This window comes from Phoxinus phoxinus, assembly GCF_949152265.1.
Source record: "Phoxinus phoxinus genome assembly, chromosome: 8".
In the NCBI taxonomy this organism is placed as follows: domain Eukaryota; kingdom Metazoa; phylum Chordata; class Actinopteri; order Cypriniformes; family Leuciscidae; genus Phoxinus; species Phoxinus phoxinus.
In genome coordinates this window covers 7359237-7385840 of record NC_136883.1, presented here as the reverse complement: position 1 = coordinate 7385840, position 26604 = coordinate 7359237, and the positions used below count along the sequence as shown (strand labels likewise).

Sequence of the window (26604 nt, the reverse complement as noted above, 5' to 3'; positions counted from 1 at the left end):
AAGTCAACTTTATGGGGTGACGTCACATAGGCGACATGTAGTCTTTCTCGTTATGTCTTTTCCACAACTGCTAGCCGACGAATCATACTATATACTGTCAAACTTGTAACATGAAAGATTATATAAAAAATTCACAGACAACATATGTTCACATTCATGGCACAATTCAAACGGGACCAGAAAATAATTATGTTCTCCCATTCACTTGCATTGACGCTTTTTCAACTTTGAGGTCCAGCGGGGTTTTACGGAGGGGGCGGGACTTACCAGCTCTATAGCTATTAGTTTATAGTGAATTCATATATTTCATGGATTGTAGTCTCTACGTTGTTAAAGTGCCCCTATTGTGCTATTTTAAAAATTCCTAATTTTATTTTGGAGGTCTCCTACAACAGGTTTACATGCATCAAAGGTAAAAAAAAAAAACTTTTCTCATAATATACATTGCACATTACCAAATTTTTCAATGATTCTCAAACAACTCGTCGGATGAATCAGTGTCTAAATTCCTCCTTTCCACGCGCTACTCTGCTCTGATTGGCGAGATGACCTAGTCTGTTGTGATTGGCTTGTCAGAAGCTAAACTCCCATTACCATAACTGAACTTCAGCTGAGGCTTCCTCAGTCCTCTGTGATTGTACACACTGTAAAGACAGTAACAATGGCGTTAATTTTACCTCATCAATCCGAGCGCGAGTCCAGTGACTGAACATTGGAAGAACTAGTTATTCAACCCGAACCTCCGTCGCAAGGACTTGAGCAGGACGTTTCTCAGTGATATGCTACTCATTTTGAGGTACATTTTGAAATGTATTAACAATGTAGAGACTTTAATAAACTATTAGTTTTTAGTTTAAATTGATGATTTATAAGTATCACTGTATACTTATTATAAAGTGTTTCCAAAAGGTAACCTACTACTGACCTTCAAATTAATTTGCCATTAGATTTCAGCCAGTGACATTTACAAAAGCACAACAGACATTTAATACAGCCCCACTGGGCTCTTCCCACACATCCTTACAAACAGATGGGAGGAAAAGTCAACTCCCAGAGCTTGAGTCTGCATTCAGAGACGCTGTTAGCAGTCATGCTGAACGCTTTGGAGAGAGATCTTATAGAACAAGAAATATAGAAGTACTTGAGTCACTGACCATTAAAACTTAAACATTTATATTCAACCTAATGAGCTAGATCAATCGTAATCCATAATTGTAATATATAGATATACTTGTGTATTACAATAGCATTAGATTATGATTTGAATTGCATCACGTCATTTGCATAATTAAACACACAGCTTAAACTGTGACATTAACATGTATGGAAGTGATTACCGGTTTTCACTGTTTGCCAGCCCAGAGAGACCGGGCTACGTGCCTGTACATTGTAGGTGGTGATTGGACTGTGGTTGTCAACGCCGTGGCTCCATGACAATGTCGCAGTGGTATCCGTGATCTCCTCTACAATCACCACTCCAGGAGGTCCAGGAGGGCCTGACAGAAAGAAAAAGAAAAACCCTACTGAGTCAGTCACACTACAATAAAAGTTAGGTTTGACAGACTATCCCACATTTTCCCCCCTTATACGATTAGTTCTTCTAGTGTTTAACAATAGTATCTAGCCTTCTAACTCTGGATTGTACTAGTTTCTGAACACTTAGGGCCCTATCATACAATCGGCGCAATGCGGCACCAGGCAATGTTTTTTTTTTGCCAGTTTCAGCCCGATGCGGTTATTTTCACGTCCTGCACCACGTTGTTTAAATAGAAAATGCATTTGCGCCCATGGGTGTGCTGGTCTGAAAACGAGTTGTGTTCAGGCGCATTGTTGGAACGTTGCTATTTTGAGGCAACTGAAATAGACTGACCAACTGAAACCTGGTCTAAATTCAATGGCACATTTTTTTTTTGTTATTTAAAGAGCACGTTGGTAATGTCCGCCTATAGGCGGTCCACAACGCACGTACACTTTTGTCCCGTAGATGGTCTGCTCTCACGCTTTAACTGCGCACGAGCAGATCCGTTTCCTCGCTAGAGAAGTGTTCAGTTTTTCCGCTTGCAAATTCCGTCATGTAAATAGCGAATCCGTAATGGCGCAACCATTTAAAGGGGTGGTATATTTGCCCATTTTAACAATATGTAAAATAAGTCTCTGTTGTCCCCAGAGTGTGTATGTGAAAGTTTTGCTAAAAATACCACACAGATAATTTTTTATAGCATATGCTGTTAGAATTGTCCTTTTTTAAGGGTGAGCAAAAATGCGTCGTTTTGTGTGTGGGCTCTTTAAATGCAAATTAGCTGCTCCTCCCGGCAGCTCTTTGTTGCGAGAGGGATTCAAAACTAAAGACTTATGTTTGGACATGTGATGGATATTGTAGATATCTATGACTCACCTATACAGGGGTCTCTGTCCGCTTGTTTAGTCCGCAACAAGCTTCAGATGGCAGCGTTCAATTTATTCAAATAAACTGCACTAACAGAGCAATCGCATCAGAGTTCATTTTAATCAAACCAAACCTACCAAGTGTGAATACACCCTAAATCTAAACGTTAGTCTCGGTGTAATTAGCATTCACAAATTTCGAGAAACTCCATACACGTGTATGTGGAATTCAAACTTCACTCAATCTCTAATCAAACAAACAAGTGAACTTGCAAAGACCATAGAAGGATTTTGTATGACAGATCTCGTTCCTGCTCTCGTTCCAGAACCTGCTCTCGTTCCTCTTTGTGTCTATTATGGCAGTGCACCAGTCCTCTTAGGCATGGTTGAATAGTGAAATGTTTCTATTTCCGTTTTTATACGTGCTCCTGCAGCCTCCTCAGTAAATGTAATCTGTGTGAGCAGAAACCGCAACTGGCTCAAGAGGAAAGAGTTGTAACAGAGAGGCTGACAGCTGCTTCGGCCAATGAAAGTCAATGTTCTGTGCGGTTTGAAAGGGGATGTGTTAAAAGGATGGACTGAAAGGTGCCTTTGCATTCGAGGATATTAATATGCACGGTGAGACACCATGGCAGGAGTATTATGGGTTTCTGTTTCAAGTCTGGATGTAGACCGCATAAGGGTTTTCTTGTCTGAGAGCAAGCCGCGCACATGTGGAAGCGAAGTGGCCAACATCATGAACACACACGTGGCTGAAGGTCCGGTAGGGCAGACAACACGTTTCTTTGTAGGCAAACAGTGTTTAAAGCATGGACAGGCTAATGACTGTTTGTTTACGAAGGAATCTTACACATCAAGCTGTGGGGAGAAAAGTAATATATTCCACAAATTATTATTATTCAGTAGGAAAGAGATTTTATTTTGTGCATTCGGATTTGTTTGGATAGTGAAAGCAGGTCATGATATGATTGGTTAATATTGATATGCAACTCTGGTTATCTCAGCAGGAAAGAAAAGTCTTTTTCTCAACCTTTGTCCAACATAATATTTTCAAGGCTAAAATATTTTCTCTGGTATTTCTGCTGTAATAATGACAGTGCTGTTTGTTTTCAAACAGTTTTGATATCATTTAACCCTTTATGACCTGCCATAGAACAATTCCGCCATAGTATTAGTATTATCTTAGTATTTTTACATGCTGTGCTGTCATTCTTTTGAGCAGTTTCATATGCCATACATCAAAACAATCCTTATACCCCCAATTTGAAGGGTATGTATGTCTGTAATAAATCAATAGTAAAGATAAATCGCTCAAAAGGGCAATATACAAAAAATAAATACAATTTAAATAGTTGTTTTCCTACATATTTTATTAAATACATAAATGTCAATCTCAGACTTGTCAATGTAAAATACTTGCATAAAACACTTTAAAACTACACACAATTGATTTTAACTATTAATTTAACTTTAATAAGATACACTCATTTTTATAAACAGAGCGTTGAGTCAAAATGATGAAGCAATGATAAAAAGAGACAATAGCGAAAGCAGAACGCAGTAGAGTAGCACATACAGCAAATGGAAGTCAAATGTCGCAGCTTGTGACGTCACAACATGCGGCAAACCCTGGGGTCATAGTGCACAGAACGTTTTATGAGCCATCGGAAGACGTAACTATCAATCGCAGATCTATAGAATGTGTGCAAAGACGTGCAATGCATTTGAGTGTTTTTGTTGTAAACACATATTAAGCAATTTGTGCAGACTCGTTAGAGGGCGAAAACAACGCAACAGGAGCATGTTGGAGGCTTGATCTGAACGTGTAACATCTCTGGTTTTGTATGCAAACAGAATTATTGAGCTAGCCATTTGGTTTCGGTTTATGTCGGCTCTTAAAGGGTCAAACATAAAAAAATTCAAACAAAATTCAAGTCCAAAGACTGGATTGAGCTCATAGAAATCCATCAGTAACTCAAATTACCACAGAAGTCTGCAGAAGAGCATCTCTGAACGCACAATATGTTGAACCTTGAAGCAGAAGAGCTACAGATGTCTGGTGTCACTCCTGTCAGCGAAGAACAGCAAACTGAGGCTACAATTTGCCGGGCTCAACAATATTGCACAATAGAAGATTGGAAAACCGTTGCCTGGTGTGATAAGTCCCGATTTCTGTAGCGAAATTCAGATGGTAGGGTCAGAATTTGGTGTAAACAACAAAAGCACAGATCCATCCTGCTGGTGGTGCAATGGTGTGAAGGATATTTTCTTGGCAAATTTTGGATCCCTTAGTAGCAATTGAGCATTGTTTAAACGCCATAGCGTACCTGAGTATTGTTGCTGAACATGTCCATCTCTTTATGACCAAGGTGTTTCTTCTGATAGCCACTTCCAATGTGGAAGTCACAAAGTTCAAATCATCTCAGAATTGTTTTTTGAACATTAAGTAAGTTTACTGCTAAAATGTTCTCCACAGTCATCAAATATCAATCCTATAGGGCACCATTGGGATTTGTGGAACATGAGATTCACGTCATGGATGCGCATGCGCGTGATGCTATCATGTCAATATGGACCAAAATCTCTGAGGAATGATTCCAGCACCAGAATCTGACTGTGCCACAAAGAATTAAGGCAGTTCTGGAGGCAAAAGGGGTCCAACCCGGTACTAGCAAGGTGCACCTAATAAAATTGCTGGTGAGTGTATATTATTTCTCTCCACCCACCTTGATTTTAAAACATTGTGTTAAGAGGTGGAGAAAATTGCGTAACTTTTTGTATAAATTATGAAAATTATTTTTGATTATCTAATAAAATATGTCTATAACAGTTGTCCTTAACATAATTTTGACATGTCAATTCATTCATAGGAAATAATGAAAGGTGGGACTTTTATCCATAATGATTTGAAAGTTCTGTACAATATTCTGTACAACCATGGCCAATTTAGCGGAAAAGAAAATATTTCAGAATTGTAGTATAGAATATTCCGAAAAAGTTTTTTCTTCTTCTTTTGAAAAAAATGCAGAGCGATACATCACGAATCATGCACAATAAAATGAGAAATTGCATCAGAAAGTCAACGGGGTCAATTTGATTTAGTAAAGATGCTGTAATCACAGTTTTTGATTATGACCTGCAATTTATACTTCGCAATTTTCACTCACCTCTTACTAGCAGCTCAGCTTCTGCAAGTACACTGTCCGCACTCGTCTGAGCACGGCAGCCATATTTCCCAGCATGCTTCAGGAGGATGCTTCTGATCATCAGGTCTGCTGTGGAGGTCTGCTAAATGGAGGGGAAAAAAATAGAAAGTACAAAAGGAAACGGAAAAGTGAGATAAAGAGAGAAATAGACCTCCATGCAGTGTTTGACACCTGAGCAATGGGCTGCTGCTATAGCCGCTATTGGCTTGTGTGGATTAAGAGATTCCTGTTCGGTTTAAGAGCACGCGCACCATTACTTTCCTCAATCTGCTCTTCTCTGGAAATGAGAAACGCCCCAGGCAAGACTGCGAATAATTCAAGGTCTACAGGCAGCTCTTTAGCACTGGGGCTGATTAAAATTACAGCACATGAATCAGACAGCTGGGTGCTGCGCCACTGTCTGCCATGTACTGTCTCGATGAATATGTGTTGCCTTTGAGGAATATTCTGGACACTTCACCTCGAAAATAGAACAGAAAAAAATAAACTGTGGTTATATTTGATATACAAAAAACGAGGGATGCACTAGGGAAAATTTTGGCCGATAACCGATAATTCTTTATATTTGAAAGCCGATAACCGATATATAATCTAAATCCAAACTTTTACTTTAAAAGCCATGTCCCAAGCACACAATGTTCTCATTATAATTTCATGTAGCCTATATCCTTTTCAAAGTGATTCCAATCATATTTCAAGCAATTCAAAACCATCATGGCGAACAGTGCGCATCTGAAAGTGTCTCATCTGAAGGAAATAATACATTATTTATCTGCTTTAATATATTGGCCAAACTTTCTTTTTGGGCCGATAACATTAAAAATGAACATATATCGGCCGATACTAATATGGTGGCCTCCCAACAGAAAAGAAAAACTATTTTTGGTTGTGGCAGGACAAATGAGTAGTAATACATTAACACACTACTATAAACTAATATGGAAACAAGATTTACTAATCCGTAGGTAATTGCAAATTTAGGTTTGAGACTGTCCCTATAGGTAATCAATCGTGCAATATTGATAATCAATAACTAACTATGAAAAATTATAAAGAATTACCAATTAATTACTTATCACATCATTAACCTGTGTCTGAAATGTGAGCGATTGTCTTTTTTTACTCTGAACATAGTCATAAAATGCATCCCTAAATACTCAAGTGTTACCTAGTCACTCTTCAAGAACTAGTAGTGATTTGGACCATAAGTCCATTAGACTTATAATACTTGAGTAATTGTGATGTATTTTATGACTACATTTCTTACCCCTTGTTACCCTACTACTCATTTGTACATTACTTCCTGCATTACCTACTAATGACTGGAGTTGCAAAGTTACTTATAGTTAGTAGAATGTCTAGAGTACATTTTTGATATAAAGTGTAACCAAAAATTAATAAATAGTTATTTTCATAGTAAAGTTTATATTTTTTTAGTTGACATTTAGGTGCAATATTATTTATAGTCAACAAACTGTATAAAGGGGACCATCCAAATGTCTAACTAAATCCCATCATACACAACGGATGGACAGAATTTACCCAGGGTAAATAAAATGTAATTGCAATTTAAAAGCTGATTTGTGTGATTGATATTTTCCGCAAAACACTTTAAACACCGGAATTATTGCTTCTAGGTATAAAAGTCAATGAAACAAAAGTCTCTAAAACAAAAGGACATGAGATGTTTGCCTCTATGTCTTTAAAAATTAAATAATGGGACATTAAAATGTACCATATTAGTGCAAAATGCCTAATGCATTAAAGGAAAATACGTATCTCTTTATTTCTGGTTCTGTCTAATGATTACGAAAAAAAAGCTATAGTTAGACTATAACCTCCACAAACTCTCTCTCTTTCACTTTATACTCTCTTTTTCATTGAAATGAAAATGTGCTATGAATATTCTAGTAAACTGTGCCTACTCTGGGTGTTCTTGCTGAACAGGCATTTTCTGGGGTTCATGAGAAAATCCTTTAGTGCAAGTGTCTCATAAAGTATTCATTAACACTGAAAAGCTAGCGACAACATGAGAACAACATGCAAAAATAAATAATTCAGGTTACATGACTGTCATGCAAATAGGTCCGTTAATGCACCTCGATGGTGGAATGAACATCTGTTGAGTCCCTCTATACACCACAGAATAAAAAATAAAAAAGGTAATTGTGACTTCTTGTCTCACAATTCTGACTTTTTATCTCAGAATTGTGTAATATAAAGTCACAAAATAAAGATCTTGGCATCTTATACAATTTTGACTTTATAGCATGCAATTGACCGTTCGCAAAGACCTGCCCCCCTTAGTTACTGTCGCTATGTCCGACAAGCTACGCCGCTCTCACGCCACACCATGTTCTCACGCAGTAAAATCTACATCGCCGAGCAGAGAGGACACTGACAACGCGCTGACGGACAGGACAGACCAGGGTACTTTTCGGTTACTTTTGATATTAAACATGTTAAACAAAGTCTCACCTTTCAAATTTGGTCTTTTAAAAAAAAAGAAATTTAAACAATAAATACCTTTTTGTGGCTCTTTAATGTGTCTGTCAGATCGCTGTAGAGCCTCAGTTAAAGCTGCTCGTGAACCGATCATCTCTTCCTTCTAGTTCATTTATAGCATCAAATAAACATGAATGAACATAAGAAGGAATGTTGTTTTAACCGCGGAAAGGCGTCAGTAGGGGAGAGCCGGGACGATTGAAACGCGGGACGGATGAAACATTGCGATTTTCTTGAAAACCACTCACGTCATGTACGTCATATTTCTTCAGCACGTATAACACGCAATGCCTACCAGACCCGCGAAAACATTTCTTCTTTACGTCATGCCGTTTTGGATTTAAAGCCGGAAAGCTGTTTTTGAGTGCAGTAAGTGAATTCTTTCGTGCGGTACTTTTTTTTGACTGACAAGTTGTATTTATTGTTTCATGTGCCATTGTAATGATAATACGGCAGGTGTATTAGTACTGTAACACACCCTTAAGTGTGCAATATCAAAGTTTTTTAGTTTAAGGGAAAAACAGGTTTAACTGTCGGGATGCGCTGTCGGGACGGATGAAACAGCGCCTCCTGCCAGTTAAACCTGGTCATAGGAAAACCACTGTTAAGGCTATTCAACTAGTAAACACTCGATATGACTCAAGGAAGAAGTATAAGATAATTAATTGTAAACGGATTTGTCTGTCTTCGTCAAAATAGCCTATTAGAAAGATTACACAAAATGCGCATAGGCTTATCGCCTATGTTTAATGGGTGATAGAACAAAATGGTTAAAATGAGCCTTTAAATTAAAATAAAAGACAAAATATGTTTGTAACAATATGTACACAAGTTACTTGTCAGGTGTTGTTCATAAAAACAAGCATTAGATGAATAGTTGCCGTTTAAACTGTTATGTTTCATCCGTCCCACCCCTGTGTTGCAACCGTCCCGCTCAGGCGGGACGATTGAAACAAAGCACAACTACCGATCAAAGTAAATTTTTACTTAAATCATTCTATATTTGTACCGAATAACACATGATACTAAGAGAACACATATGTGAGTTGTTGATCACACACACACAAAAAATCTATCTGTAACCTTATCGTAGAAAATGACGTTTATCTGAAAAGTGTTTCAACTGTCCCGGCTCTCCCCTACACTTTTTTTAAGTTCAAATCCTCCCATGTTAATCTACTTACTCTCCTGACTGCTTTGTCGGACAAAATGGCGGATGGTGAAGTATGATTGGTCAGATCCCCTGTCAATCAAGCTACCTGCGAATTGAACAGAATTTATTTTCTGTACAATTCCTGAATTTGAATTGAGGTAACAAACAGGATCAACAATTGTTATTTGAATTTGAAAATTAGGAAGTAGAATAAAATTTGTTTTAATCTCATTTGCATGTTGATTTGGATGAAAGCATCGGCTAATTTACAGCAAAAAAGAACAATAAATGGAAAATTTAATCAGCTAATTTTACATTAATTACTCACTAAACTACCCAAACACCCAGTTAGCTGCTGTGCCAATTAGCAATTAAACCCATTGTGGGATAATCGAATATAAAACCTCTAAAATGCAGGCTAACATGGCACATATCTTCCCACATCAGGTCACAGTGCATTTTAAACAGTGACAGTTTCATGGCAGATTGGTGCTCAGTGATGCTGTGAAGGGAACCAAATGATATTGTCACTTGGAAGGAAGACTTAAATATGCCTATAATCTGATACTGAGAGGACACAAGATGGTTTGAACTTAATTGTGTCAGCTGGAGCTGGAGCTGAGGAGTGATCAGTACCTAGTGTTACATGAATGCATGCGTGAGATGAGGTGACTTCATGACGGAGAAGTAAAAAAGTAGTTTATGTTATTATAAAAGCCAGATAATCAAATTTCTGAATGTTCTCAAGGAACGGTTGACTAGTTGTCCAGAATCCAATTAGTGAGTTTGACTACCCAATGAACACCATTAGAAATATGGAGTTTGGTCCGTGGAAAATGTTGCTGCTTAACTTTTTTGTGGAAACAGTGAAACACTACCATTCAAAAGTCTGGTTCTAAGATACACCCCAAAAAAGAAAAATCCATCCTTTTATTCAGCAAGGGCACATTAAATTGATCAAAAGTGGCAGTTAATTCATTTATAATGTTACAAAAGATTTCTATTACAAACAAATGCTGGTATTTTGAACTTTCTATTTGTTTAAAGAATCCTGAAATCTGCTTTGCCATCACAGGAATACATTTTAAAATATATAATTGTTTCAATTGTAATATTGTATTGTAGTATAATTTTATGATATTGCTGTTTTTACTGTATTTTTGTTTAAATAAATGTGCTGAGTGAGCATAAGAGACTTTTTTCAAAAAGATAAAAACTCAAAACTTTTGACCAGTAGTGGATATATATATATATTAGATTTTTTTTTTTACTTTTGAATAGGCATTTTATTTTATTTTATATAAAATACAATTTCTTGCCTATTCAAAAAAATCAATCAGTTGCTTCCCTCACAGTGTTTATTTGTGCACAGAGCACAGTACAACCATTAGATGTGGTTAAAAAATAATAATAATACAAAATTCAAAGCAATCCAAAGCACAACATGTGACATCACGTCATTGGATGATTTTGTGGTGGCAGAAAGCCTGTTGATGCGCTGTTCTCAGAGAGTGTGTGGAGCTGCTGCTCCTCTGAGACTCTGATAAACATGATGGTGTGATTCACAGCGGGTCTTTCATCATGATGACATACGGTCCTAGCTGACCTTTCACTGGATTGATTCTCACTCCAGTTAAAGCAGGATTTGGTGCAATGTGGCATCTCTAAAATAAGTAACTGAGACTCCATCTGTTCAGGAGCAACAGATTGCAGATAGAGTTATGATACTGTTTTCAAAAACCATGTGAGCAGTTAAATACTTGAAATTTATTTGTTAACTGTTTATTTTGTGTTTCCTCGTTTTGGCTAATTAATGACATTCAAAATACGAGTGTAGGGAAGCGGAAAGAGAGTTTGTCACCATGTGTGATTATTAATAATATCATATTTGTAGTATTAATGATATGATCACGGTTATCGTCAATACTGGTATACTGCACAATTCTTGATGCCAATAATTTAAAAATCGTTAATTGCTAGTGATATACCATATATATATATATATATATCAGTGGCGATTTCTTTAAGACTGCAAGGGAAGCTCGGCTTCCCCTATAATGTCAACAATTAATGGTCAAATATATGTACTATTTTGTTAACATTTTATTGACTAAAAATGCTTTTGAACGCGTTCATCTCGAAGACGAGTTCGTTCAGAATCAGCAGCTGGTCAGCTGACTCGATTTCCTTCTCATTCATTGCCGTAGCGTCACAGTGCATTTTTCTGTTGAAGCCGAGCGTCCATTGACTTCAATGGGGCTGCTTTGAACAGTTTTTTTCAGTGCTGCAAAACTAGACGGTCATTGGATAAATGCTGCGATTATGTCCCGCCCACGGACGCTCAGCGTCTCTGGGGGGAATGGAGGAGTGGGCGGGCCCGGACTCCGAGCGTCTGCGTGGTGATTGGAGGGTCTGTCATCTCCTTTTGATTGACAGAATTTCTGTCCATAGCTGAAGCTATTCGAGCTCAATGAAAAGTAAACTGAAAAACGCTTTTCTCACGCAGGGAAAAATCGCGAAGCAAAGAGGACACTGACACTGACAGACAACAAAGAGAAGGTTACTTTTGATAAGCAAATTCTCAGCTCTCCGATTCTGTAAATTGTATTACGAAATTCAAACAATAAATATCGCTTTAGCACTTGTAAATGTGACGTGTCAGATCATCTCTCACTCTTTACAACTAGTAAATAATAAATAAACACGAATCAGCATGTTGAAAGATCCAGTACAACTTACCAAAATGTATATGCCTCATACTTAATATCGAGCAATCAGTGTTTTTCAACGCGGAAAGAAAAATGGCACAACGTTTAGGTTTAACCAGGGTTTAACGTACGTTACCTCAGGATCAAGAAAGCCATAACCATTGCACGTTAGTTGGCTAGAAAAATTAGCTACAGAGAGGAGTATTTTGCTAAATATGTGCACTGTATGACATCTTTATATTATATTTGTATTATATTTAATTTGAGATGTTATTTAACCTTTAATAATAATACCAGCTGACAGGGCTCTCTGTATGTTTACAGCATGTATGAGATTTTTTTTTTTCTTGAAAAAAAAAAAATGAATGTAAGTTAGGCTAACGTTACCTAATATTTATCAAAATGAATCGATATTTAATCAAGATCCGAATCAAATCAAAATAATAAAATTGAATTGAAATGCAATAATAAAATCAGTAGCCTACAGTCATTGTACCATGTAAACATTGTAACATGTTTTTACTAAACTTAATAAAATTCTGTTTAATTACCTAATGTTTTGACAATCACGATACACATATTTTGATGGAAGTTTTGGACCATTTTTATGATGTAGGCCGAAAATGAGCTTCCCCTCTTTGAAAGACCAGCAGTCGCCACTGATATATATATTGATGATTTATGAAAAAAAGAGTTCACAGTTTGAATTGAAGATGCTATTTTTTAGCTGCCAATATCAACCAAACTAAGTTCAAATCAAAATGCTGATATGGTGAAGTGACTTTATAAACGGGGGAATGCCCGATGTCATTTTAAATGTTTGGCCTCAATAACTTATGTTTGGCCTTAAACAAATTATTGTGTAATGACTAAATGCCCGCGTGAAAGAAGGAATGACATTGCTCAGATGTTAACTATGAATGTGACACGACACTGAACACTTGCAGTCATAGGCTACATTTCTGAATGAGATGAAGAAAAACTCATATAGCCTAACGTTAATTAAAGAAGTCGTTTGACGTACGGTATAACGAGTCATTAAGTAAGGAATAATTGACGACAGGCCGTTGAATTATTAGAATTTTTTTTATAATAATTCAACGGCCTGAAGTCAATTATTCCGCTTATACTACAGTTACCACACCTCAAAATATTGTTCAGATGATGAATTTCAAGACGTTTGTAAAGTTTTTGTTATTAAAACGCTCTTGTATGTAGTACTAATTCCTTGCGCATCTAAACCCATGCTCCGTTGCTAATTCCAAAACGTCATTTTAGAGTTAGTAACGGAGGTTTGAGCCGCTAGCCGTAAATGTCAATTATTATTTATTTGTTATATTATTTGCAATAATTACGAAAACCCGTGCAGCAGGACTATCAATTTATTTAAATATTCAGTTTAATTTTCTATTGATTATATATAGGACTATACTTTATTTATTAAAATTAAACTGCATGTTTCCATTGATTGTGAAGTTAGACATTGAAAATTGCAGATCGAGCGCATGGGGCTGCATGGTTTTTCTTGTTATGAATTGTATCCTATTTTCCGTTATTACAGTTGACTACGCGAAGTGATATGGAACTGTAATGCGGTTAAGACCTGCCTGGAACTACTTAAGCCATGCGGACAAATAATTGCACACCTCAGAACGTTCGTCAACCAATCAGATTCAAGCATTCAACGGCCCTGTAGTATAATGTATTTTAACTTATACGTTTCATATAATAGAGCCAAAGATATAGATTGTGAATTTAAACATTTCTGGTTTACCAGCGGCAGACGTCAGGAGGACTAGCCGAGGTGAGGCTGTTCAGGCGGGTTACATGAGCGCAGAGCGCCCGGTGATCGCCTGGATCTCACAACTCCGAAACGTCAGATCAAATTTTTTAAATAGGCGCTATCTTTATAAACAAACCACAGATTTGAGCTTTAAACAACTACATTCTCGACTGAACAACGCTTAAAACTACATTTCGTGACACAATAACAGTAGTATTTTTTTATTTCCCGCAGCACTTGCCTCTCCCAGAAGAAGCAGATTTCGCGAATGCATTCAAAATGTTCAAGCGTCAAACTAGACACGGCAGGCGCGAATTTGACGCGCTATTCGCGTCCGGTGTGAACGCACAGTAATATTTCCTATTTCCAATATTAGCTAAAGGAGGTATATACCACCAATGGACAAAATACTAAGACTGACAGCTAATATACAATCAAAATATACAACATAAGCTAATTAGAAAAATGTGTCTTTACCTACACTTGTTGATTTCCAGCTAAAATGACCAGTAGTGGCAGTAAAACTCTCATTCATTTTCACACAAATTATGATTACAAGGGCAGATTATCAATTAGTAGAGACTTATGTATGCGTTTTTCCTTGCACAATAGCCTACTACGAAATGACCTCAAACCCATTTTACCATAGTACATGATCTGTAAACTAAACTGCCTGTAGTTTCACTTGCCATCACAGGTTTAAATATTATCCTCTTCTAAAATCAGCCAGATATATTAAAAAACATATATTTGCAAATAAATAAATTCAACCATTATTGACCAATATGCCACTGAAATATTAGACGAAAGAAAAAACGGTTTATTATTTGATTTTTAATTTTTTTAAATATTAGCTGCTTTGACCAAATCACGTCCATGCCAACAATTTACAAAATATTAATACTGACTGATACCAATAGACCACACACAAATAATAACTGATATATTGTGTAATCTTGCAACAATAACACAGTGTAAGTAATATGACTATCCACAAAACAAAAAAAAGGTGTTAGTCAGTCACATTCACCGTTATGTCGATACTGACGTAATGGGATCCAAGATTGGCCCCCAACACGTCAGTATCGACATAACGTCCCAGTTCCCTCGTTCAGGGAACAAGGGTTCCCTTTCGTTGTCACTTCGAGTTACGTCGAATGACGACGAAATGGGGTTCGCTTAGAAGCCTATCCTCTTCGAACAGTAATAAAACGAGCCAATGGCAAGCAAATGCCATGGGTCTGCTGAATTTGCATAGCATAACTCCGCCCCACCATGTGGGTATAAAGGAAGTGAGCTGGCAACATGCAGATATGTTTTCGCTTCGGAGCCAAGAGCATTCTGCACTCCACAAGCCATTCTGAGATAATCTCTCTTCACTCTTCGAGACGAGCTACTCTTCAGGTGTTGGTGTGACGGCGAATTCCAGCGAGCTTCATATTGCCTGCCGAACTGCGCAGTGGTCTGCCAGTCGTGTGTCTCTCCCTGGGCTCTTCAACACTGCTGTTTGAGTTTAATCTCTCTAAAAGAGCTGCACGCGGCGCAACTTTTTAAAAACGGTTCGCCCGTGTGTTTCTGAAGAGGTCATGAGACTACTCAGCGGCCTCTTCCGCATTCTCTGCCCTCGATGAGGTCGCGGCCAGTGGGTACACTGGGGTTCCCCCTGTGGAGTGTTCTGTGGCAACACAACTGTGTCCCCACAGCGCCTCCACTGGCGTGGCGGCCCTAAGCACCCACCCACCCCAAAGCATGTAGGTTTTTGTCTACTCCGGTGGCAGACATCTATAGAACTGCGGGGCTGGCTGCCACCTCAATGCATGCTATGCCCATCCTTCAGGTCTACCAGGCCAGGGGTGCTCATTGCTAATGCACGAGGGTGGGGCTGGTCCAGGGCTCTTGCAAGAGCTGCATGCCGCCACCGACCTCGCTCTACGGGCGACGAAGGTGACCACACGCTCCCTGGGTCAGGTGATGTCCACATATGTGGTCCAGAGACAAGAACTGGCTTAGTCTGGTTGATATGTGCGAGGCTGAGCAAACCCGCTTCCTCAACTCCCCATATCCCAGACTGGCCTCCTCGGCGTCGCAGTCGAGGACTCTGCCCGGAGTTCTCGGCCGCCCAGAGCAGACTGAGGCTCTGATCCCGCGGCCAGCTGCTCAGCCGCCGGCTCAGCCGCCTCAGTCTGCTAGCCGCCGAGGGCGCCCTCCTGCGACACTCCCCTAGCAGCATCCTTCACCCAGGCCGTGCCTGGAGGTAGTCGCAGGAAGGCGCCCCAGCCTGTACCAGCCCCGCAGCAATGCGGTGCTCCCATTACGGGCAGCTCAGAGATGGGTTGCAGTTCTTTCTAGGAGGTGGTTGCAGGGCCACTCCTTCCCCCGGTGGAGGGCCGGGGGAAAACCTCTTTTTCCAAAGAACTGTCACTCCCATCTCTGAGCACACAGAGTTCTCGGACGACAGTGCGCGCCACTCTCGGACCAGGGTTGCGAACACAGGGACCTAGTGCTCCGGCACCTAGCCCGTCTGGGCCTTCGGGTCAACTGGGAGAAGAGCAAACTTTGCCCCGTGCAGAGGATCTCTTTTCTCGGTATGAAATTCGACTCGGTCGCCATGTGCGCGCAGCTTACGAGCGAGCGCGCGCAGTCACTGCTGACTTGCCTGAGACAATTCGAGGGCAAGAGTGCGGTTCCACTGAAACTTTTTCAGAGGCTCCTGGGGCATATGGCATCTGCAGCCGCTGCAACGCCGCTCGGATTGCTTCATTTGAGACCGCTTTAGCACTGGCTTTGCGATCGAGTCCCGAGGTGGGCATGGCGTCAGGGCACGTTCCGAGTACCAGTTACTCCGACCTGCCATCAGACCTTCACCCCGTGGACAAACCTCAGCTTTCTCGGGCCAGAGTGCCCTTAGAACGAGTTTCCAGGCATGTTGTTGTCTCAACGGATGCCTCCTCCACGGGCTGGGGCGCCATGTGCAATGGACATGCTGCAGCGGGCTCCTGGACAGGACCCCACCGCCTATAGCATGTTAATTGCCTCGAGTTGCTGGCAGTACGTCTCGCTCTGCACCGCTTCCATGCGCTGCTCAAGAGCCAGCACGTACTAGTCCGTTCAGACAATACCGCGACAGTAGCGTACATCAACCGACAAGGTGGTCTACGCTCCCGCCGTATGTCGCAACTCGCCCGCCACATCCTTCTATGGAGTCAGAAGCAACTGAGGTCGCTTCGAGCCATTTATATTCCGGGAGACCTGAACTGTGCAGCCGACGAGCTCTCACGGCTTCAGCCTCTTCCTGGAGAATGGAGACTCCATCCCCAGGCGGTTCAGCTGATTTAGGATTAGTTCGGGGATGCACAGGTAGACCTGTTTGCCTCCCACGACTCGTCCCACTGCGCCCAGTTTTACTCCCTGACCGAGGGCACGCTCGGCACGGACGCACTGGCGCACAGCTGGCCGCGGGGCCTCCGCAAGTATGCGTTTCCCCCAGTGAGCCTTCTTGCACAGACCCTGTGCAAGATCAGGAAGGACGAGGAGCAGGTCATATTGGTTGCGCCGCACTGGCCCACCCGAACCTGGTTCTCCGAACTTGTACTCCTCGCGACAGCACCTCCCTGGCCAATTCCTCTGAGGAAGGACCTCCTTTCTCAGGGACGGGGCACCCCTTGGCACCCTCGTCCCGATCTCTGGAACCTCCGCGTGTGGCTCCTGGACGGGACGAGGCAGGTTTGAGTACCCTACCACCAGCGGTGGTGGCTACCATCACTTCCGCTAGAGCGTCGTCCACTAGACATGCCTATGCGTTGAAGTGGAACCTCTTCGTCTCTTGGTGCTCTTCTGACTCAGAAGACCCTAGATCATGCCCGATCAGTGTCGTGCTTTCCTTCCTGCAGGATGGGTTGGAGCGAAGGCTGTCTCCCTCCACCCTGAAAGTGTATGTTGCCGCTATCGCCGCACATCACGACGCAGTCGAAGGTAAGTCCGTGGGAAAGCACGACCTGGTCATCAGGTTCCTGAGAGGAGCGAGGAGACTACATCCTCCTCGCCCTTCTCTCGTTCCCTCTCAGTGGTTCTAACTGCACTGCAGAGTGCTCCCTTTGAGCCTCTGCAATCAGTGGAGCTTAAGTTCATGTCAATCAAGACAGCGCTCCTGGTTGCATTGGCCTCCATCAAGAGGGTAGGGGACCTGCATGCATTTTCTGTAGACGAAGCGTGCCTGGAATTCGGGCCGGCTGATTCTCACGTGATCCTGAGACCCCGGCCTGGATATGTGCCCAAGGTTCCCACCACTCCCTTCCGGGACCAGGTGGTGAACCTGCAAGCGCTGCCCCTGGAGGAGGCAGACCCAGCCTTGCATTGCTCTGTCCAGTACGCGCCCTCCGTGCTTACGTAGACAGAACGCAGTGTTTCAGGACCTCAGACCAGCTCTTTGTCTGTTATGGTGGGAAGCTGAAGGGAAAGGCTCTCTCCAAGCAAAGGTTGTCTCACTGGATAGTGGACGCCATTGCTTTGGCTTACCAGCAGCAAGGTTGACCGTGCACCCTTGGTGTGACGGCCCACTCCACCCGGAGTGTGGCCTCCTTTTGGGCTCTAGCGCATGGCGCCTCGCTAACAGACATCTGCAGAGCTGCAGGCTGGGCGACACCCAACACATTCGCCAGATTCTATAATCTCTGAGTGGAGCCAGTGTCCTCCCGTGTACTCGCTTCAACCAGAGCTGGGACCCGCTCAGGTGTCTTCGCTTCCTCGCCATTCCAGTCCACGGACTGGATACGTGCGATATTCTACTCAGGTGAGCCTGATAAGCCCTGAGTTCCTCCAGCGCTGTTACGTCAACGCCAGAGGGAACGTCTCGGTTACGGATGTAACCCTCGTTCCCTGAGTAGGGAACGGAGACGTTACGTCTTCCTGCCACTTCCGCTGTACTGCTGGAACAGCCGAGTTCAGCTTGGCTCCTTCAGCGAAGAAACATATCTGCATGTTGCCAGCTCACTTCCTTTATACCCACATGGTGGGGCGGAGTTATGCTATGCAAATTCAGCAGACCCATGGCATTTGCTTGCCATTAGCTCGTTTTATTACTGTTCGAAGAGGATAGGCTTCTAAGCGAACCCCATTTCGTCGTCATTCGACGTAACGTCTCCGTTCCCTACTCAGGGAACAAGGGTTATATCCGTAACCGAGACGTTACATTAGTAACCGAGACGGTCACCTACAGCATCAGCACAAGTACACAGTGGCACATCTGTGGTGAATCCGCTTACTGTTTGAATGTACTCAAAGTGACTGCCCTCCTGCTGGATGTTGAGCGGTTGGGTGTTGAGCAGCCAGAGGAAGGACACGTCCAGCGAGGGGTCGTGAGTGACTTTACAGCTGACCACCACACTCTCTCCCACCGTCACCTCCACCCGGATGGGGCTCAACTCCACCCGCATGGGCTCTGAAACATCAACGTCATTCTGTCATCAGAACAAAAGAACCATATGACTCTGACGAACATCTGCAACTCTGAACACAGTCATTAACAATAACACTGATGGATCTCTAGCTGTCACGATTACATAAAACTCCTGATATTAGAGTAACAATTATAGAAGAATACAAATAAAGCATATTTTGTCACATTTTGGAGCTTGGAAGGGTTCAATTTGAGCAGATGTTTTATACCATCTTCAATTTTCTCATATTTCCAGAACATTCAGCATCTGGCTCATATTCATGATCTCAAACATATTCTCAAAACTATAATTTTAAACATCTTCAAAATCGAAATTTTGATCGCTGACAGCTTCTTCACGAGATCCACCATTAAGTGACAGTGACGCTAATGTTTGATTGCGTTCAGTACTTGCTCTACAGTAAATCGCTGATGATACTTCCTATCCTTTTGTTTTCTGTCTGCGGCAACTATGAGTGGAACGTCACTTCATCATTGTGAATTGCACTTATTCAGTCATCAAAGATTCATTATTGTTGTGCAGAAAAAAATTATAATTACACTTACAAACCTCGGGTCGTTAGCAACCCTATGCCATTAAAAAAAAAAAAAAAAAAAAAAAAATGAATGAATGGGAAACCAGGCATTCTTTTATAATTTATTTTTTCTTGTTATATTGTTTATAATTAATTAATCAAAGAATACTAAGAAGATTGATGTCTAACTTTAAAGAGTGAATGAGGAGGAGGGTAGTAAATGAAGTCCCTGGTCACTAAAGACCCGAGGTATGCGTTTAAGGGTTAAGAGAGTGATATTTTAAACAGAAGACAAACATAACTGCAGCTTTTCCTCAGCATAAACAGAATTATATTGTACGCTGGTGTGGACACTAATATAGTTATTGTTATAATTATGCTTCTTGGTGTACGCAGGCCCTAACACCATTTACCATGGACAATGTAACTTTTTAGTCCGCAGAATTTCACTAATGTGATCGCACCTCATACCTTTTACAGTGTCTGTTATCTTTGAGAGTGATCTACCTCAGACTCACTGAACAGCCATATAATAGGTTATGAAATAGGTGATTCTGACCATAACATAACATTGTATCTCTAGGGTTCCTTTCAACAAATACTTACATACGCCAACGGTGATAAAATCAAGACAATCTGTCCCATGCCTCCCAGTTATTATCTGTTTTCTTGGTAAAGAACAACCTCCTCAACAATAGCTGTCCTAGGAGACAGTAGATGCTTTTGTGAGTAGATTCTTGAGTGAGCAAAACAAACATCTTCACGCCTGATAAGCTGAACTATTCTTCCATCCGGCTCAGTCAGACGGTCTGTTTGCTCTTGTGGTTAACCACGGGCTGAGGCTAGGCTGGGTGTTGATGAGGGTCTCTTACCTTTCACCAGAAGCACAGTCGTCAACTCTGCTGATCCAAACTGGTTTTCCGCACGGCACACGTAGCTTCCCTCATCCGAGCGGCTGGAGTTAATGATGCGGAGAGTGTTGTTCCGGAGCAGCATGATCCTGTAAAAAATGGAGAATTAATTTACCAGAGGAAATATTTACCCACTTCTTTAAGGTGAAATAAACAAATAAGCCTAAAATAAGTGTAATGGTTGCAAAAACTAATCAGCATGTAGCTGAAGTGAAAATATAAAATGTATTTCAAAATATCTAATGAAATATACCAAAAGTACCACTGTATTACCAAATGTTTCGCACCATGGTATTCTCTAAATACCTCACAGTACCATGTAAATATGGTAACAATTCTGTACCATAATAGAGAGTGGCCCCCAAAACAATTTTGATCAAAATGTATTGCAAACAAACTGCTTGTAAAAAGTGATCAGTTAAAAAATAATAATAAGTAAATTAACATCATGCTTAATCCACAAAAGTCAAGTTCACATAATTATAATTTTTTTTTACTTTTTAACTTAATTTTTTCAATTAAGCATTACGTTTATGTACTTAATAATCTTTAAGGCAACGGGCTTACTAAAATGTATTAAGTATAAGAGAACTGTACACTTAATAATAAATATATATACAGGTGAAACTCAAAAAAATTTAATATCGTGCAAAAGTTAATTTATTTCAGTAATTCAACTTAAAAGGTGAAACTAATATATTATATATAGACTCATTACATGCAAAGCGAGATATTTCAAGCCTTTATTTGTTATAATTTTTATGATTATGGCTTACAGCTATGAAAACCCCAAATTCAAAATTAGAATATTGTAAGGTTTTCATAAGCTGTAAGCCATAACCATCAAAATTATAACAAATAAAGGCTTGAAATATCTCACTTTGCATGTAATGAGTATATATAATATATTAGTTTCACCTTTTAAGTTGAATTACTGAAATAAATGAAATTATTCATTCTAATTATTCGAGTTTCACCTGTATATATACAGTATAAATTAAATCCACTTGTTTTGATATTTTGCTATCATACTATACTTTTTTTTGGCCATTGTATATCAACAAACTATGGTAGCCTATTACCATACATCATTATGGCGACAATTTGAGATTTTAGTATTCTGAAGTTCTGAATGTAATTGTAAATACAGTATGTCATGAGAAACACAAACATATAAAGATTATAAACAAAGTCTAAAAAAATTCTGGTTGTTTAAAAATGCAGACGCTTTGGCTGAACTCAAAATGAACTGATAAAAAGTCATCCTAATTACACTTTATGAGCAAGTCTTGTCCTTCATTGTTATTTTAACATCTAGATTTAAAGATACTGTTGTCAATAGAGTCATTTAAAATGTTAATTGCCTGATATTATCTGAGGATTAGTATGTTGATGGCTATCAAAAGACATTAGCCAATTAACTGTTCAAAGCAATGAAAGGGCCATTAATTATAACAATTAGAAGATGTAAAAGTATGGATAAAATCCATTTATATGATTTAGCTTATGCTTAAGTCACAGGCGGGCCTTAAAGAGAAATAGCTGGTGTTGGTAAGGACAGAATGCCCTGATGATTAATATGCTCGCCCAAGTATATGGCACGTCAAACGTTCTTAATCGGAATACTGTTAATTTGAGTGGAAGTCAAGATGAGATATACTCCTAATGACATTTCATTCTTTCAGAAACCAAGAGAGAGCAGGAAGGCAAATTAAATTTAACAGAGATAACGAGAGTCTTGCTTTTATCTTATCGCTTGCTCTCATTCACTGTTCTGAGAGAAGTTTCAGAGAGCACCTCTGTGCTGCCCTCATATAATGAATTAATACAGACAAAGAGAGAAGTCATTTCTTGTCTCGGGTCCAAGGAAACACAATGGAGAGATTTTTTGTTAAAAAAAAATGACTAAAAAGTCTCCCTCTAAAGAAACTACTTGAGAACTTCAGGACATGAACAACAGGGTCTCGGCTTTATTATAGCTCTCAGAAAGCCATCACCAGAAGAGTCACAAAGCGAATGATAAAAAAAAAGTCGTTATCCTCTTTTTCCATCATCAAACTTTTTCATACTTCAGGCCCTTTCATAAGAATCAACAACCTTTTTAACTCTTTCCCCGCTATACGGAATTTTCCGTCATTTATGGGAAAAAGCTTTCCTACCATTTTTGTGGACGAAAAGACGTTCCCAACCGACCATATTTGGATCATAAATAGCCCTTACAAGGAGGTCCCATGGACGTCAACATTAGACGTGCGGTAAACGTCGCCCGGCGTTGCAAAACAACCCCTTCAGTGGACCGAAATTGGACGTCCAAAAATTACATAGAAAACCGTCACTCCGACGTCACATTGCGCAGTAGGAAGTGTAACCTAAATAATTATTCACTTCATTTTGAAGTGTCCACATTAAGCATGTTCGTTATTGTGATATATTGTATTACCGTATATCTGCACATGTCTAAAATGTAAATGTCGGTGCATTGTAATTACATTAAAAATACTTGCATTTAATTAACATTTGTTGTTACACTGTTAACTTTACCCCTAAATGTGATACAAACCATTACCACAAAACAAACTCTAACCCCTAATCCTAACCTAAACCCAACCATACCTCAAAATCATTAGCAATAAATGTGGGAATTGTCCTGAATAACATACAGTTACACAGTAAATATGAAGTATTGTGTGTTTTTAATATTAGTAAATAGTTGTTATGTAACAGTCTCCTTCAGTTTTAGTTTTGTTTAATTCTGTTACATGTTCTGCTTTGTCTGAGTTATGTTTGCTAGTTAGTTTCTTTAGTGAATGATTATGTTCACCTGTGTTCCGTTTAGTTACTTTGTTAACTGTATTTATAAAGCCCTTCGTTTCCTCAGTTCTTAATCCGGTACCGTTTGCGTTTGTGTGGTAATGCGTTTAAAGTGTGACCACCTTCCAATAGCCAAGTGATCCGGAAAACAATCGTTTCCCCATCTATATTCCAGTCTATATTTTTTCTCTGCTTTGATTGGCAGATGTGTGACAATGAATATTTACAAAGCAATCATATTATTATTATCATAATTTAATTTCTGCCTAAAACTAATAGTCTAGACAAAAGGTAGTCATCAGTCAAATTTTTTTCCCTATTAATTTGTCTCATGATGTTTGGCTTTCATATTTACAGCATTAAGCACTCTGATCCAGCAGACGCTGATGAGAATTGGCAGGCAGAAACTCACAAAGGCGTGACAAAGTGTAACCTGTACATGGAAAATTCATAAGGAGACACGGGCAAAGAGACGTTCCTTCAAGTAGGAGAAGGCGAGAACATGCACTCATTCGACAAGGACGCCAGAAAGGACACAGAGTGGAGACCGGTGGGTATAAGCATGTAAATGAGCCTTTGTGACGAAGGTATAAAAAATGAAACGTCCCCTTAGAGCCACCTAAAATATATTTTAGGCCACTCAATACAAAGATCTCACTCTCCTCAGGAGAAACATCTTTGAAAAACGCAGCAAGTGCGAAACATTCGTATGCTGTACAGAAACGGCTGGATAAACACAGAGGAAAATATCACGGAACATAATCACAGGCTTGTTTACAATGGACCGATTTTCCATTTCCCTGACTATGGCTTCTTTGCCGATATTAATGAAGGATTGGCCGCGGGGTTTTGAGAGTGGCTGCCCATACGTTCGAACTAATGGGATTAATACTTTTCATTTGGAATACAAAACCCTTGAACATTAGCGGAAATCCATGTTAATTACAAACCTTCATTAACTCCACACAGCTGTCAATGTCAGATAAACGCAGGGCAGCTTCGATCCCACCCCTGCTCCTCTCACGATTGAGCTTCTCTTCATCTAGAGACGTCTTCCTTGGATACAGCTAATGTCAGAAAATCCTTTTGCTAAAGTCACTCGTGTCCAGTCAAATTCATTTCGCTCATTTCAACGACCATCTGACTGAAAATCCATTTGAACTACTGTTATAGTTGAAGTGGGAAAAGAAAGTCTTCTTTACCATTCAACAATGCAGCGCGCTGTCAGAGTAATCCAAACAAGTAATACGATTCTCTCTTGAATCTTCTACGGTAAACTGTAGCTCATCCACCATTTCATTACATATCTTTTCATAACCTTGGTAGTGCTGATCTGATTATTTTAAATCGTATTACTTGTTGTGGAGCTTCCCCAGCCAGAATCACTACTGTTTATTCTTTAAGGACTTGAAGAGACTATACACTTCAGCGCATAGCTTATCCCACAGTTTGTGCTATCTAATGATATCTCAAACCATGCAGCTTGTTGAGGTATGTTATTACTTTTATAAGCAACCTGACTTATTTCAATCTAGAAGGATGAAAACAAGGGAGAAAATTTGAAGCATTAGAAGGAACCCAAGTCATATATACACATAAAGGCTTGGGACAGAAAAAAAAAACACTTGGGCAGGCATCTAACCTAAAGATAACTTAGTTACTGCATAGCAACATTCTGGAAAATGATAGCTCTTTAAAGGTTCTTCACACATAGTAATAGTTCTATTTAGAACCATATTGAACTGAATAACCCTATTATGATAAAATGGTTCTTTGTGTTAAGAGTTTAGGGTTCTTTATTCCTGCCCTTTGTCGCCATTGGCTTTTGGCTTGCTTAGTTGGGGGCATTTAATTTAATATTTAACAATAATTTCTTCTGGAAACAAACTTTGTTGTATTATTTTCCTGTTATCTCTGTAAAGCTGGCTTGAAACATTCTGTATTGTAAAAAGCGCTATATAAATAAAGGTGACTTGACTTAAAGGTCTGTTCACACCAATGACAATAACGTTTCAATAATCAATCTAATTCTATTAGAATAGGGACATTCACACCACAACTTTAATGACACAAAATAACTATCGTATGAATCACTTTCAGAAGGCTTTTCCCCAGCTGATGAGTGATCAGAATACTACAAAAATTAACTAATATTTCAAATATTCATTACACCATTAAGGTTATAACATTCCTGGTTCTGTTATTGTTACAAGCCAAATAACCTGGTACTAATTAGAAACAAAAAAAATCTTAATGACCCACCCTTCCAACAGCTATTTTATTTTTTTTAATGAGAAGGCATCACTCAATATAACTTCTTTATAAATATCACAAATGATTAATTCATAAATATCAGTAAATTGAACTCATAATAACTAATAATGTCATGCCACAAATACTGCTTCACTGCTTATGTTTTTCGAAAAGATAATTATGCCAAACTGCATAATAAGGTTATCTTTTTATGAGTTTCATCCTCTTGTATTCCTTTCATTTAGTTTCAACCAGACATTTTTCACTTCATATCAAAATAAATGTTTATTATACAAGAGGTGTATTCAACTCGTTGTATTTATGAATTGCATTTTTAATGTATTTATCCATATTGCATTTTTAATGTATTTATGCATAAATTAATAGATATAAACAAAAACATTGGAATGGGTCTCTCTTTCTGCAAAATGGCTTTCATAGAAAACATTGCATCTCCAAAAAAGCTAAAAAGAAAGAACTATATCTGCCCTTGATATGCCACAAAAACGAAAATACAATAAATTGCTCGACTCTGACAAATTTGCCACACGATATATCAGGTCACGCAAGCTCAAAGTCCATTCATCACCTTGTTACGTGAAGAACGGAGCATTCTTGGGCTGTTCACTTCTCACATCTATCAGTAGTCGCTGTGTATAAACAAACATCTATCACACGGCAGACAACATCATTTCAAATGTGATGCGCACCACTTTATGAACGATTCCAAACACACAGCGTCTGACGAACCACACAGCTGACCTGAAGCACACTTTTGTTCTGACTCTACTGTATCTTTTACTGCGGCATGTGGCTGCTGAAAGAGCTAACAGCATCTGAATGCTGGTTACACCATTACTTGTGAATTATTGATTTGAGAGAATGGAACTGTGGCTTGATAAGCAGCAGGAAGTGAGGA

The 26604-nt window shown here is 39.7% G+C and overlaps 1 protein-coding gene across 3 annotated transcripts in view; it reads right to left on the bottom strand.

The window, feature by feature from the left end:
* cntn5 (contactin 5) overlaps positions 1-26604 on the bottom strand; it is a 314849-nt gene that overhangs the window by 30581 nt on the left and 257664 nt on the right. For all 3 annotated transcript variants that reach the window (XM_079621551.1, XM_079621552.1, XM_079621553.1), the window contains 4 exons: positions 20583-20710; positions 19002-19177; positions 5553-5673; positions 1338-1496 (listed from right to left, as the gene is read on the bottom strand). In XM_079621551.1, the coding sequence (XP_079477677.1) occupies positions 1338-1496; positions 5553-5673; positions 19002-19177; positions 20583-20710 (584 nt within the window). The remainder of the gene's footprint in view (positions 1-1337; positions 1497-5552; positions 5674-19001; positions 19178-20582; positions 20711-26604) is intronic.